Source organism: Juglans microcarpa x Juglans regia, chromosome 6D, assembly GCF_004785595.1.
Source record: "Juglans microcarpa x Juglans regia isolate MS1-56 chromosome 6D, Jm3101_v1.0, whole genome shotgun sequence".
Lineage (NCBI taxonomy): Eukaryota > Viridiplantae > Streptophyta > Magnoliopsida > Fagales > Juglandaceae > Juglans > Juglans microcarpa x Juglans regia.
The window spans coordinates 38124678-38140879 of NC_054604.1; the positions used below are offsets into that span (position 1 = coordinate 38124678).

Genomic DNA, 16202 nt, shown 5'->3' on the forward strand with positions numbered 1-16202 from the left:
GCAGGTTGAGAAGCAACCGACATGATGATCATGAAACAGTAGCTATGAGGATGTGTGCTGAAAGAGCAACTATGGTTCACTCCACGAAGAGAGAGAGAGAGATGGGACTAGTTGGTCCTGGCTAAGAGGGTGCCGAGTGTAAGTCAGAGCTCAATGCCGCATTAATCATTTCCTTCAGGGTACCACGCCTCCTAACTGATTCACGTGCTCAAAGCATGGGGCACGATGGGACAGCTCCTCGGAAATGGAAGCCAACGACACCCCGAACTTTGTATAAAAGTCAACTCAATGTATATTCAAACTTACGAAATTTGAGGGCAAAGAAAACACTTCCTAAAAAGGAAACTAACTTAAACATTGGAGGGTCCCTTGACCACTCCCAAGCTCTTTTCTATATTTGTATGTTTGTAAGACTAGTGATCCACCCTCCAGCTGTCCGAGGAGACCTCACGATACATATGAAACATGTCCAAAAGACTAACCTTTTTTAACCAAAATAAATTTAAATCTTGATTATGATCGTATACTCAGCTCTCGAATGCATCTATTCTATTGCTTGATTGAGCTCGTAGGATAGGGAAAGAGTTCCTTCCCATCTTTTAGACCTTTCTACACACACACAAACGAGTCGAGTTACTTGAGAGAGTAATGATAATAATTATTACATGACAGTGATTATGAAGTGAAGATCGCGTAATTAAGTGGATGTTGCATCTTTAAATTATTGAGATTATATATTTTATATTTTAGATTATTAAAATTATCACATTCTTCTCAAAACCATAGAAAATCAACAAGAATCTGTAAATTATTAACTCTTTTATAATTTAAATATGTAATCTGTCAATTTTAATAATTTAGAGCTGGTTTGTTTACATAAAATTAGCTTATTTCAACTTATCATTATAATTTTTTTAAATTTTTATACAGAATATAATAAATAATTTATTTTTTTCAAATTCTAAAATAAAAATCATTTTATTCAATTTTTAATAAAATATCTAATTTCATCTCATTTAATAACTAAACGTGATCCAAAGAACTTTGAATGTTTAAGAGCACTTTCATTAGATTAGCTAAAAGTTAAATCTAATGAGTATTTAACTATTAGAGAGCAAAATATGCTCCCAATGAATTAGCCAAATTTCAAATATTTAGAATTTGACTACAGTGACTTTTAAAATTTTTTTCAAATTTAAAGGTTACTATACATACATTAAATACATATTTTATTAATTCTTTCTCTCTCTTTCTTCTTATCACATATTTTATCATAATTGATATATTAATTTGAGTTAGTAATATATTAATTTAATAAGAATATGATTATTAATTAATATATAATATGTAGAATAGTAAAATATGATAAAGTAAAATAAATTAATAATTAAAAAAATGAAATATTTTTGAAATTATTAATTATTAATTATTATATAATAAATAAATGTATAATTTAATGTGAAGATTTAATGTGAATAATTAAAATTAAATTTATTTTATATTATTTTATTATTATTATATAATAAAAAAATATTTATTTCAATATAGAGATTTATGTGAATGAAATAGTTAAAAATTAAATTTCTTTTATATTTATAAAAAATATCTTTTAATTTTAATTAATTCAATAAGAGTACTCTAAAGAGTGATCTGTGCAGTGTATCGTCCATAAAAATTAAAAATTAAAATAGCCAGACCGTCCTTTTCCTTCCCTTCCACGTTACCAAAACCAGTGGATAAATCTAAAACCGAAAAATCAAAAATATACCCAATTGGCCAATTCCCACTCCCCCACCCCTCCACCCCCCTCTCGTCTCGACTCCTCACGATCCAGTAACCCAGAAGGAAATTCGTTTTTATTTTCGACTTTGAATTCTAAATAAAACTAGGCTTCTATTTGTTATCGTGTATATATATAATTAAGATCGGCGACGATGCGTATGATTTCCTGATTTTGGGATTTCCAGATCGAAACAGTTCCGTCCAATCCTAAATCGCTGATAAAAAAAAGGTGAATTTAATTACTACATATTTTTTCCTTCTGCTTAGAAATCTAATATATGCAGGACCTGTTTACGACCTAGGGTTTTGTTTGTTCGATCTCTGCCTCTTTGGGTGTGCCTGTTTAGATTTCTTTGAAGCAGTTGATAAAAATTGATGCTTTTCCTGTGCAACGTTTTTGATCGAGGTTTTGTGTTCTTTTATCTGTCAAGTTATTGACTTTGATTTTTACTCGTTTTCTCTTGCTTGATTGTATTTTGTTTCTTTATCTCTTCTCTAATTAAATTAGTTTTTTTTTTTTTTTTTTTGGGGGGGGGGGGGGGGGGGGCTTGTGTTGTTTATATGTTTTTGATCGGAAAATAATAATTTTATTGACGATAGAAATTAGGCATAGCCCAAGTACACGGGACGTATGCAAGAGGGGCTTGTGTTGGCTATTTTATTGAAGGTAAAAGGCCATTATGCCCTGTCGGGTCTGCTAAATTGAAAAAAGAAAATCAGGGTTTTTATTTTTTTAGATATATTTTCTACGAGAGAGGAGCCAATTTGTATATATGCTGAACGATTAAGATATGATAATTGGATTGGCTATAGCATGAGAGTTGATTAGGATATCCTTGTATATGTTATGGATAGCATGCCTATTCAAAGCAGGTATTTTTTGGGGTGGGGGACAGAAAAGAATGGCTTGTGTGCTTAGATCATGGTCTTTTGTATTATCCAAATGTTCCGTAACAATTGTTTCTACTCTTTCAAGGATTCTGTTTAATTGTGACCATGGTTTGCACGATTACATCCCTTGTAAAGTAGATTTTATATGCCATGTTGCCAATCATGTTGACTTACATTGCAGTTGTTGTGAGAATTGCGTGGGAAAAAAGGGAGGAGGCTATAAACTTGTATGCCTCTCTCAAACCCATATCAATATAATATTTTGATGAGTAAAAAAAGTTAGAAATGCAATAAAATGAATAAACTACCCCTGTAACAAATTCTATTACTAACATATTCTTTTAACCTTAACAAACTTCTAACACTTACTCTCAATCTGGACCATATGTATCACATAAGCCCAGCTTGGATCAAATAAAGTCTAATTGATTACAACACAAACTTTGTAAATATCTCAATAAACTAGCCTCCATACTTTACGAATGGTATATATATAGATATATTTTTTGATAAGTTATATATATAGATATATATCTCCAGTGAGTATTTTATCTCGAGTGAAATGACAATCCACTTCAATAAACTTGATTCTTTAATGAAAATAATATTTATATTAATATGTACAGCAGCTTGGTTATCACAAACTGTGGATAGGAGTTGGAGTTGATAACCAACTTTCTTGGAGAAATTGTTGTGACTACATCAACTAACTATTAACATGAGCCATTGCCTTGTATTACTTTTTTTTTTTAAAGTAACTAGGTTATCAGCCTAAGAATATACAATATCCTTTGATAGACACTTGTGATTGCAGTCCTTCAATGTAGTCTTGGTTATACTGATGCATTTCGATTCCGTTGTTGTGCTGCTGCTTCCATAACTGGTTCAGACTTTTTATTGTCAAACTCCAGAATAGAAAGGCGATTTTTGTCGGTCTTGACACAAAATCTCAGAAAGCACTGTTTGGTCGAATTCAAAGCCCTCTAGAGCAGTTCGAAGCAAAAGTTGAGGTCATTTGAAGGAATAAACATAAGGGGATCTTCTTGACCATAGGGGCATGACTTGCTTGCTTGGCTTGGCTATTTTTTTTGTTGCTAACTGCATGTTTTATTAGAACAGGAAAGAGCTTTGCTTGCTCCGTGTTTTTGGTTTTCTGGGGCCAGGCTCTTCTGCTGTTTTTGACTTTTGTTTTGGGGTTAGCACTTCACTCACAGGCTCTGGGTTCCTTGCGGCCCTGCCTCATGCTTGCGCTTGCTTGAATGCCAGTACACTACGTTACTAGATAGATGGTTGGCTGCTGCGCTATAGATCTCACCGGGAGGGTCTTTTCCTTTGCTTGCAGAATTGACCCTACTTGCTATTCTATCAACCCTCACTGTGAGATCCTATTGGGTGATGGGTCAAAGATGTGCTTTTGACACAATGTGTGGTGTGGCGAGCAATCTTTTAGAAGTGCATTACTAGTGTTGTTTAGAGTTGCTAGCATGAAGGGAGCTTATCTTGTGGATCACTATCATCTCGTCATGAGTTTTCACCAGGGAGGCAATGATTAGGATATGGATCTCTTTTCATCTTTCTTTGACAGATAAGACTCTTGTAGGGGGACGAGATGGGAAAGATAAAATGATTTGGATTCCATCCAGGAGATGTGTTTTCGAGGTGAAGTCATACTACAATGCACTTTGTAATCATGTCAAGGCTCCTTCCCCATGAAAGCTCATTTGAAGAAACGGGGCTCCTCCAAGAGTGGCTATCTTCATGTGGACAACGGCACTAGGGAAAATCCTCACACTAGACAACGTGAGGAGACGTGGCATCATAGTGGTTAATCGATATTGTGTGCGCAAGAAAAGTGAGGAAAGTGGATCATCTTCTCTTACTCAATGATATTGCAAGCATCCTATGGAGCATGATCTTCGAGCTCTTCGGCAATCACAATAAAATGACCAAATTACCCCCATAATAAATTATGATACTAACATATGTTTTAAATGATTTATTAATAAGGGAACGGAACGAATTTCAAGTACTTTGTAGGATGCCGCCGTTTGCTAACCCTAACAAACTTCTCGTAATAGGAATCAAGGTCATATTATTACTATCTTATATATATGCACCCATCTTTATTAGCGGATAACTTTATAAATATATTTTCTATCTTTATTGGCATTGACATGAGTGATTGGTTGATTGGAGTAATTGACTTTATATGAATGTATGCTGTGATGGTCTAATCTGAATAAGGTTTACAATACAAAAATTAGGTAACACAATTTCATGGATAGGCTGACTTAAGCACCGGTGATAATCCATGTAATCCTGGATCATAGGCAATGGTTTTATGAATTTTTAGTAAATATTTAGATAGTAGTTGAAAAATGTGATACATGTCACACTTTTTCTGTAAAGGATGACGTTATATTTTCTGATGCTTTACAACTTGGCTTGAATTTGTGTCAGAATAGGCGGGGAATTGCTGGACAAAAAATGTCTGAGTACCAAGGGGATGATACTGAATACATGGCGGATGAGTATGAAATGGAAGATGTAGATGATGATATGGATGATGAGTTTCGCGGTAGAGAAATGGGTGGCTCAGAGTCCGATGTCGATGAATATGACCTCTCGGTTTGTGTTTATGGAGATATGCTTTGGAATTTCACATCTGTGCATAGATTAGAAATGAGAAAGAAACTTTTATTTTACTTGATGTTACCGTGGAATATCATGTCTATTTTTGTAGAAGACAGTTTTTTTTTTTTTGAGAAAAGTAGATTTTAGATGTTTGATAAAGCCTTTAATAAGGCCTATGAGTATGAATAACTTTTTGGTTCTGTTGCAGAATAGTAAAGTGGTTGATACCACTGCCGCACAAGCAAGAAGTGGAAAAGACATCCAGGGGATCCCTTGGGATAGACTTAGCATCACTAGGGAGAAATACCGGCAAACTAGGCTTGAACAGTACAAGAACTATGAAAACATCCCTCATTCTGGAGAGGGATCAGGGAAGGTAAATTTTATTATTTTTGGCCATTTCCATTTTCATACCTATTAGTTGAAGTTGATAAGTTAAATTTAAGTAAAATGATACAATTACCTTATTTTCCTTTATTTTCTAAAATTCATTTCAAACAGGATTGCAAAGTTACCAAGAAAGGGGGTTCATATTATGAGTTCAGAAGGAATTCAAGATCTGTGAAATCAACCATTCTTCATTTTCAGGTTAGGTGGAATTATTGTAATAACCTATTTGTTTTCCCACCTGAATTTTTTGATTTTCTTTCCCATTCTTTATAGTCAGTGAACTCTGCGAAATCAACATTTCTTCGTAAGACTGGTCTGCTTCACTTTGGTGATCCTTTTATTGGTGTAATTGGTTCAAATGAATCAATCTAATCGAAGCCCTTTGAGTAACAACTCTGCACATATAATTTTTAAAATAGGGTGGTTGAATGGATTTGTTGACATGGATACCACAAAGGCAGACATTTGGGCACGGTTTCCTAAATTAGAGGACTTATAGTTATGGGTATTATTGGCTAACCCACGTTTTTGCTGTTTGGTGATGCAGTTGAGGAACTTGGTTTGGGCTACCTCAAAGCATGATGTGTACCTTATGTCTCATTTTTCTGTTATCCATTGGTCTTCCTTAACTTGCAGTAATTCTGAAGTTCTCAATGTCTCAGGGCATGTTGCACCATCAGAGGTGGGTGTTTTGCGCAAGATGGTCTGTTTTGATAAACAGCGTTGTTTTAATATCCTTGATGCACTAAATGTTTTTAGTTAGATCTTTAATCATGCTCTTTCATGAAATCAATTGATCTATTTTCCTGTACAGAAGCATCCTGGAAGCCTGTTGGAGGGATTTAGTCAGACTCAAGTGAGTACTCTTGCTGTAAAAGATAAGTTGCTTGTTGCTGGAGGGTTCCAAGGAGAACTTATTTGCAAGGTAAGTTGCATCCTCTTTCCATAAGCATTTCCTTACAAGGTATTTAGAGATATTGCAGACTGAAGAAGCATTGGTGCTGCAGTTACATGTTCACCCAAGTAGAGTGTCTTAGCAATCAAGCTCTTTAATATAATATCAATACGAGATGAAGAAAACTTCTAAGATTTACCTATTAAAAAAAAAAAAAATCAAAGATTTGAGAATTTACCAAGCTTCTTGTTAGACGTTTGATAATCACTGTCATCCAGTCACTATGACCCTTATAAGATTTGTTAAGTTGCATTGTGAACAAGTCATACAACTCAGGGCTAAAACTTTCTTTTCAAATACTTTTTTCTGTTTGCAGCATCTAGATCGACCTGGAGTTAGTTTTTGTTCCAGAACAACTTATGATGATAATGCCATTACGAATGCAGTTGAGATCTATGCCAGTTCCAGGTACTTTTTTGCCCTTGAATTGGCTGTGGAACCATGAACTTCCTAAAACGAAACTAATTGAGCTTTTCTCATTCAATTCTCAGCGGTGCAATTCACTTCACTGCTTCAAATAATGACTGTGGAGTTAGAGACTTTGATATGGAGAAATTTCAGCTTTCTAAACACTTCCGTTTTCCTTGGCCAGTGAATGTGAGTCTTTTAGATCTTTTTTTGATGAGTTGAGTCTTTTAGATTGTATCTTCTGGTTGTTTGAGATTAATAGTCGGGCACTGTTCATTCTTGGTTATATGTGCATAGATGACACCATTACCAAGTTGTTTTGTGCTTCACGTTATGAGATCTGACATGCATGGTGATGACAGTTTTTATAGTCATAATTCCATCTCAAACTATGCGGATGATTGAAGCTTGCCTGCAGAAAGGAGCCATGTATTGAAACTATGTTGTGTTTCATTCAAGTCATAGATTGAAATTTATACTAATAAAAGTATGTACTTTTTCAAAAGAAGTTTTATTATGCCATGGTTTGTTGAATTAATGGGTTGATTGATGTGGTCTGTAATGGAAGCCTTTAGCTGCACAAATTATTACCTTCTACATGATACGGCATCAAAGAGACAGGTATTTGGCCAATGATCCATTCATCAATATTGGATGGCTGCCTTGCCAACTGGGGTGTGGTATGATAATGGGAAGATGTTGCCAAGAGTCAGTTGATGGAATCATATCACATTATTTTGTTGTGCAGGCCCATTTCATATATTTATTTGTTACATATAATCCCTTGGTAATTTATTTGGCTATGTTCCTATGATGATTGACTCTGTGGGCTGCGGTTGGGGACAGTTGTGGTTTAGGATGCATCTATATCTATTTTCTTTCCTGTTCATCAATATTCGTGGTTAATGTGTGAGACTCAGTCACCATGATGTTGGCTAAATTGAAAGATTGTTAGTTCTAATCACCGAATAACAAGTGCATGCACCAGATTGCTATAATATGCTTTTCTCTGCTATTTGCAGCATACTTCTCTGAGTCCTGATGGTAAACTTCTTATAATTGTGGGAGACAACCCAGACGGGACGATGGTGGACTCCCAAACTGGAAAGGTACTTGTTCTTTTCAATTCTTTGTCGGTTAAATTTGTGATTATCTCTCTGATGCTTTAATAGTGAAACATGTTTAATTTGAATATCTTATTCTTGCAGGAAGTAAAGCCATTATGTGGTCACTTGGATTTCTCATTTGCTTCAGCGTGGCACCCAAATGGTGTCACTTTTGCTACTGGAAACCAGGACAAAACCTGCCGGGTTTGGGATGTCCGAAATCTATCCAAGTCAGTTGCTATTTTGAAAGGAAACCTTGGAGCCATTCGTTCAATCCGCTATACTTCTGATGGTCGGTTTATGGCAATAGCCGAGCCTGCTGACTTTGTGCATGTGTATGATGTGAAAAGTGGGTATGAGAAGGAGCAGGAGATTGATTTCTTTGGTGAGGTCTCTGGCATATCATTCAGTCCGGACACAGAGTCTCTTTTTATTGGAGTGTGGGATCGTACTTATGGTAGCCTCCTTGAGTATGGTCGATGCCGAAATTTCGCATACCTCGATTCTCTAATTTGAGTTGGACAAGAAACCTGAAAGTGTGTTGGTGTTGCTGATTAGTTGCCTCAATTGAAACTACTAGTACCATATCATGTAGTTGGTTAGGGTGTAGTTGTACATTTGATAAGTTGTGCAATTGTAGCTAGTTTTTGTTTTTAATATTTTCTTGTGACTGGATTGGTCACAAAAGTGTGTCAAAGGGAGGGGATGTACAGATAACAGAGGGCTAGAGAAGGCAATGCTTGTGCCAACAAGGGAAAAGAAAGAATCGGTATGTCTTGGGGGTGGATGGCTGGTTGCTATCCTTCTTGTATCGTGGATGTTTTTTTTTTTTTTTCCCTAACATTTCTGGGAGGCTGTCCTGTGGAACTTACCAATGATCATCACGGGTGTTTTCTGTCATGTCAATGTTGCTGTTTCTTGTGCCCAACGTGAATTCGAAGTCATACTTGTTTGTTTCCCCCGTCAGAGTCACATATGCCAGTCCTAGCTGTTTTGTAGGCAATGGAATTTAGAAATTGTTCGTAACTTTTATATTTTTAATGGCAACTATGTTGGAAAATCCTCAGGAAGACTTGGTTACCTACGGAGTCCGGACTATGAAAGCCATTCCAAAAAGAGTCTCAACTCTCAACCATCCGAGATTATAATCTGTGGCCCACAGCTGCGGATGGAGAATCATTAAGGCTTGGTTTGGAAACACAATTCATCTTAATTCATCATTACAACTTTTTAAAATCTCAATACAAAATATAATAAACAATTCAATATTTTCAAATTTCAAAATAATAATAATAATAATAATAATAATAATAAAAAATAATATTTTAATAATATTTTATCAACTCAATTTAACTCATTTCAATATACAAACACTCTAAATTGACAGTCTCGGAAATATGGTCTTTTGTGCATTTTGTAGCTAATCTTAGGAGTAAAAGCGATTGCTATAATATGCTTTTCTCTGCTATTTGCAGCATACTTCTCTGAGTCCTGATGGTAAACTTCTTATAATTGTGGGAGACAACCCAGACGGGACGATGGTGGACTCCCAAACTGGAAAGGTACTTGTTCTTTTCAATTCTTTGTCGGTTAAATTTGTGATTATCTCTCTGATGCTTTAATAGTGAAACATGTTTAATTTGAATATCTTATTCTTGCAGGAAGTAAAGCCATTATGTGGTCACTTGGATTTCTCATTTGCTTCAGCGTGGCACCCAAATGGTGTCACTTTTGCTACTGGAAACCAGGACAAAACCTGCCGGGTTTGGGATGTCCGAAATCTATCCAAGTCAGTTGCTATTTTGAAAGGAAACCTTGGAGCCATTCGTTCAATCCGCTATACTTCTGATGGTCGGTTTATGGCAATAGCCGAGCCTGCTGACTTTGTGCATGTGTATGATGTGAAAAGTGGGTATGAGAAGGAGCAGGAGATTGATTTCTTTGGTGAGGTCTCTGGCATATCATTCAGTCCGGACACAGAGTCTCTTTTTATTGGAGTGTGGGATCGTACTTATGGTAGCCTCCTTGAGTATGGTCGATGCCGAAATTTCGCATACCTCGATTCTCTAATTTGAGTTGGACAAGAAACCTGAAAGTGTGTTGGTGTTGCTGATTAGTTGCCTCAATTGAAACTACTAGTACCATATCATGTAGTTGGTTAGGGTGTAGTTGTACATTTGATAAGTTGTGCAATTGTAGCTAGTTTTTGTTTTTAATATTTTCTTGTGACTGGATTGGTCACAAAAGTGTGTCAAAGGGAGGGGATGTACAGATAACAGAGGGCTAGAGAAGGCAATGCTTGTGCCAACAAGGGAAAAGAAAGAATCGGTATGTCTTGGGGGTGGATGGCTGGTTGCTATCCTTCTTGTATCGTGGATGTTTTTTTTTTTTTTTCCCTAACATTTCTGGGAGGCTGTCCTGTGGAACTTACCAATGATCATCACGGGTGTTTTCTGTCATGTCAATGTTGCTGTTTCTTGTGCCCAACGTGAATTCGAAGTCATACTTGTTTGTTTCCCCCGTCAGAGTCACATATGCCAGTCCTAGCTGTTTTGTAGGCAATGGAATTTAGAAATTGTTCGTAACTTTTATATTTTTAATGGCAACTATGTTGGAAAATCCTCAGGAAGACTTGGTTACCTACGGAGTCCGGACTATGAAAGCCATTCCAAAAAGAGTCTCAACTCTCAACCATCCGAGATTATAATCTGTGGCCCACAGCTGCGGATGGAGAATCATTAAGGCTTGGTTTGGAAACACAATTCATCTTAATTCATCATTACAACTTTTTAAAATCTCAATACAAAATATAATAAACAATTCAATATTTTCAAATTTCAAAATAATAATAATAATAATAATAATAATAATAAAAAATAATATTTTAATAATATTTTATCAACTCAATTTAACTCATTTCAATATACAAACACTCTAAATTGACAGTCTCGGAAATATGGTCTTTTGTGCATTTTGTAGCTAATCTTAGGAGTAAAAGCCCATATTTGTGCCAACAAAGGATAGAATTTCTGTGTTGAAAAAAAGAAAAAACTGATTTCGAAAGGATTTCAAAGATTTACGGTAGGGTTTCGAAGACTGCGAGGGGAAGGGGAAGTTTAGCAGTGAAAAGATTCGTTTCATCTCATCTTTTCGTGCACCCAGAAGTTTTCCTTTGTAGATCAGAAGTTCGCTAAACCCCGGGCCCAGTGTCTTAAAAAGTAATAGAGAGAGAATTGAACCCGACGTGAATCGAACACGCAACCTTCTGATCTGGAGTCAGACGCGCTACCATTGCGCCACGGATCCCATTTTTGTTTAGATTGTTGTAGTTAAATTATTGTATTATATTATATCCGCCATAGTTCGACAACAGAACGATTGTAACCCAAAAATCCCTAATCCAGAAGCGACCAATCAACGAAAGCCAACTCATCTTCAAAAATCATCTTTCCATGATTCCCGTCCTCACAATCTCTTGCATGGAATATATGATCTTAGAACTCTTACCACTGTCCTCCAACAACATTGTTTCGCTAATTCCCATATTCTATTCCTCTCGAAACAAAAAAAGAAAGAAAAATGGCAGCGTCCTCCTCCTTATTCTCCACTCCAAGCTTCTCACCCACCATCCAAAGGCACCAGTACCAGACCCACCTCATTCCATCCAACATTTCCTTCCAAGGCCTCAGGCCCCTCACCAAGTTGGCGCCCAGAACCAAGTTCACCACCACACCCAAAACAAGTACTAGTAGTACTGGAGCCGTTGTGAAGGCAGAGCTGAACCCATCACTGGTGATAAGCCTCAGCACTGGTCTCTCTCTATTCCTGGGGAGGTTCGTCTTCTTCAATTTTCAGAGGGAGAACGTGGCCAAGCAGGTGCCTGAGCAGAATGGACTGACCCACTTCGAGGCTGGCGACACTCGGGCCAAGGAATACGTTAGCCTCCTCAAATCTAATGACCCCGTTGGCTTCAACATCGTGGACGTCCTCGCTTGGGGTTCCATTGGCCACATCGTTGCTTACTATATCTTGGCCACCTCCAGCAACGGCTATGATCCCAAGTTCTTTTGAGTGATTTCAATAAATCACTCTCTCTCTCTCTCCATAAATATCTATGATCTCTCTTTGAAATTTATATATTTTATTTCTGTTTTTGGTTTCATTTTCGTCTTTACTTCTTTTGATTGCATGGATCAGGAAAGTTAATTGGGAGGAGCGGGCTGTGCTTTCCTTGTATTGATGGGTCCTTTATTAATGTTGGGTTTGGATGGATTTACTGTTCCTTCGTTCTTATATCAAATTCTCTCCTCGCTTTGGTCCTTGAATGCCCTGATCTTGGCTTCTGGCCGGCTTTCGGTTCGATCCATGTGATGAATAGTGTATAAATTAATCAATTAATTCCGTGAACACGTACACATAATTCATTCCCCAGTACTTTTGTCTTTTTGACGCAAAGAGAGAGGTTCTTAATTGAGAATAATATCACGTACAGTCGAAGTGCAATAAAAGTTACGCAATTGTTTTGGACCAATTATTAAAAAATTAATTTTTTTATATAAATTTTATATTTATTTTTTTTAAAGAATTATACAATATTTATATATTTTACGATTATAAATATTATTTCTCTTTAATTAATTAATCACATTACCATTCGGTTTCCATATTTGTTTTGGAACCCACCATCAATATTCAAAGTGGGACCAGGATCGACCAGTTGGTTGTTTCAAATTAGTGGATTATATTTGACGTAGTTTCTATTATTTCACTTTAAAAAAAATAAATATTTATAACGAATTAATTACGATAAAAATGATTATTTGTGATGAAAATATATTTATTTTAATAAAAAATAATTATTTTCACAAGAAATAACTGGTTATAAATAAACAATCTTTTTATAGTGTTTGAACTCAAAAATAACATATATCAAAACAAATACTTCTGGTAAGAAGGTAAAATTTAAAATTTCTTCAAAGATTTTATGACAATATATATATATATATATATATATATATATATATATATTTCTGGTAATAACATCACACGCAATATATTCAAAATGACAAAGTTTTCTTTCCAACTATGTTATTATAAGTTCTCTCAAATTACGCGTTATTAGAACACAGTTCTTTTAAAATAAGATAAATAATACTGTTAATTTTATTAGAACATGCTGTTAATTCTATTAAGAAATACTGTTAACATATTTTTTTCAACTCGTGTCGAGAAACGATCGATCAAAACCATAACCGTAGAAAAGTATGATCCAACCAAGCTCACCACATTGGTTTAGTGTACGTGTGCATATGTGTGTTGGCAGTTTCCTTGAAAAAAAAGGTCTTTCCCCCTTGGAAGTATTTATATATGTTAAAACACGCATGGTAAAAAATACTAATATAACTATTTTTTTAATAGAAAAGTCATAATAAAACTCCCAACTCCCCAAAGTCTCGGTTTTAGAGAGAGTTGTTCCATTAGAGGATCATATCTTTTTACAATTGTTTTTATAAGTTATTTTATAAAAGCACTGCTAATTTAAAAAATTATGCATACCATTTTTCAAAATAAATGCGATTATCTTAAAGAAAAATACTTTAAAAGTGCAAGTGATGAACTTATAATATGTATCTACTTAGCTAGAGAAGTGGCGTCAGATTCGATAAACGTGACACTCGTAAATTTAAGGATAAATAGTTCTTTTACGGTTACATTTAAAGTATGGAGGCCAACCAATGAATTTGGTCTATAAGTTTCATTTTTTGAGAGGGAATTGGACTGCCATGACACTAAATCTGCAAGGGGAGAAACTCTTAAGGACCAGGCTGAGACGGACGCTAGGCCCAGGCCTGCTCATGCGTGGGATGGGTTGGCTCGCCTAGGAGGCCAGTGCCAGAGATGTGAGGATGGGAGCCCAAGTAAGAGCGAGGGGACCTGCGCCACCTGACACTATACTAGGGAGATTGACAGGGCGGTCTGATGGACAGCACGTTCCTGTCCCTAACATGGTGGTCCAGGGCCATGCCACATTTAATAGGGCAGGGCAAGCACATGGTAGGAAGATGTTAAGACAGGAGCACCATCTACTGCTGCTATGTGCGAGAAGTACTCAAAGAAGAGCCTACAACAACACACTCTAGAAGAATCAAATAAAGATGCCTAAGAGAATATCTGTGTAACGGAAAACATGCGCACCATTAGCTGTTGCTATGTGTGAGCGCTACTCAAAAGAATATTTGTGTAAAAGAAAATATGAGCTGTCATGTATTTTCGGTATAGTTTGTTATGGCTATACGCCTATAAATAACGTCATTATTTGTACTGAGGATCAATGAGAAACACAGCAGAATATTTGATCCTTCTATATTTCGTTTAGAACTTTCTTCATACACCTGGGTTGTTACTTTCTTTGTCATGGTATCCAGAGCCTAAAAAGGACTCACATCTGAATTTTTTTTTACAAGCAGGTTCTCATCTTCTACTCCATGACAGAAACTCCAGTCTCCACCCCTTCCTCCATTGTTTCCTCTGTTCCTCACTTCATTACTGTAAAATTAAACATTGATAATTATTTACTTTGGAAGGCACAGATTGTGTCCTTCCTACGCGGTCATCATCTTCTTGAGTTTGTCGATGGTTCTTCTCCTAAACCTCCTTCCACCTTGGATGGTAAGACAAATCCTACATATACTCGTTGGCTTCAACAAGATAGCCTGATCATTTTAGCCTTAACTTCCTCTCTCACTGAATTTGTGCCGGTGCAGGTGCTTGATTGCACATCCTCGGCTGAGCTTTGGTCCACTCTCCAGTCTTTATTTTCAGCCAAATCCACTGCTCATGTCTTCCATACTCAATATCAGTTGGCCACTCTTAAAAAGGGCTCAGAATCCATCACAGACTATTTTAACAAAGCCAAAGCTCTCGCCTCTTCTCTTGGTGCCGGTGGTCATGCCCTCTCTGATTCTCAGTTTTCTGTTTTTCTCCTTGCTGGCCTAGGCACTGAATATGAATTACTAATTACCTCTCTCACCACTCGTCCAGATCCAATCTCCATTCATCAACTATATAGTTTTCTTCTTAATCATGAGTCAAGGCTCACTCGTCAAAATAATTCTCTTCTTTCTGGTACTACCTTCGCTGCCAACAGCACCACTGCCCCTTGTCCTCCTGTTAACTCCTCTGCTCCTCGTGGGGGTGGAAATTTTCGGGGTGGACGTCGTTGGCGCAATGGCTTCAGAGGTGCCTTCTCAGGTCCTCGTGGTTCAGCTCCTACCTCCCCACGCCCCATTTGTCAAGTCTGCCGCAAACCTGGACATTATGCCACTACCTGCTACTGTCGTTTTGATCATTCATATCAAGCTTCCCCTCCACCATTTTTTACTGCCAACTACACTTCTTTTCCCCCACCACCTCCATCGAATCATACTTGGTTTCCAGACACAACAGCTACACACCATTTCACTGCAGACTCCAATAATCCCATCATGGATTCTATGTCATATTAGGGACCCGACCAAGTAAGCATTGGTGCCGGCTCCACTCTGCCCATCCACAACATTGGCTCTTCTTAGATGACGACTCCCAATGGCAATTTCTTCTTAAATTCTATTCTTCATGTTCTACCTATTTCTCGCAATTTACTGTCTGTCCGTCAGTTTTGTCATGATAATAATGTGTTTTTTGAGTTTTACTCTACTTTTTTTCTTGTGAAGGATTCATGTTCCCGAGAAACTCTTCTTCGGGCCTTGTTGAAGACGGACTGTTTGCTTTGCCGATTGCTTCTCATCCATCTCCTCTCAAATCTCCTCAAGCTTTGATAGGCACTCGCACGTCTCCTCAACTATGACATTCACGGTTGGGACACCCATCCTTCCGTACCACCACCTTAATGCTTCGTTGGTTTAATTTACCGTTATCTTCCAAGATGTCTCTTCATCCGTGTTCGGCTTGCTCCCAATCAAAAACTCATGTATTACCCCATCCCATTTCCCCCTCACTCTCTCAAGGTCCTTTTCAACTCTTGTTTTCAGATGTTT

The 16202-nt window shown here is 36.8% G+C and overlaps 3 protein-coding genes and 1 non-coding gene across 5 annotated transcripts; 3 read left to right on the top strand and 1 right to left on the bottom strand.

Moving 5' to 3' along the window:
* The first annotated feature begins 1774 nt into the window (after positions 1-1774).
* On the top strand, positions 1775-9066 carry LOC121268869 (uncharacterized WD repeat-containing protein C2A9.03-like). 2 transcript variants are annotated; one of them, XM_041173137.1, is made up of 10 exons: positions 1775-2008; positions 5132-5301; positions 5516-5683; positions 5809-5895; positions 6245-6379; positions 6512-6622; positions 6969-7060; positions 7144-7249; positions 8083-8169; positions 8269-9066. In XM_041173137.1, the coding sequence occupies exons 2-10, from the start codon at positions 5161-5163 to the stop codon at positions 8680-8682; spliced, it is 1341 nt and encodes a 446-aa protein (XP_041029071.1). In that variant the 5' UTR covers positions 1775-2008; positions 5132-5160; the 3' UTR covers positions 8683-9066. The 2 variants fall into 2 exon arrangements, with proteins under 2 accessions (XP_041029071.1, XP_041029072.1); XM_041173138.1 differs by having other exon boundaries at positions 5137-5301.
* A 540-nt stretch (positions 9067-9606) lies between these two features.
* Positions 9607-10625, top strand: LOC121268871 (uncharacterized WD repeat-containing protein C2A9.03-like). Its single transcript, XM_041173140.1, has 2 exons — positions 9607-9728; positions 9828-10625. Exons 1-2 carry the CDS (start codon positions 9705-9707, stop codon positions 10239-10241), a joined length of 438 nt encoding a protein of 145 aa, XP_041029074.1. The 5' UTR covers positions 9607-9704; the 3' UTR covers positions 10242-10625.
* Positions 10626-11400: 775 nt separating this feature from the next.
* TRNAW-CCA lies at positions 11401-11472 on the bottom strand. The gene has a single exon. It is a non-coding gene; the product is annotated as a tRNA-Trp (tRNA).
* A 202-nt stretch (positions 11473-11674) lies between these two features.
* LOC121268870 (photosystem I reaction center subunit V, chloroplastic) lies at positions 11675-12491 on the top strand. Its single transcript, XM_041173139.1, has one exon. It carries the CDS (start codon positions 11746-11748, stop codon positions 12235-12237), a length of 492 nt encoding a protein of 163 aa, XP_041029073.1. The 5' UTR covers positions 11675-11745; the 3' UTR covers positions 12238-12491.
* The last annotated feature ends 3711 nt before the right edge of the window (positions 12492-16202 follow it).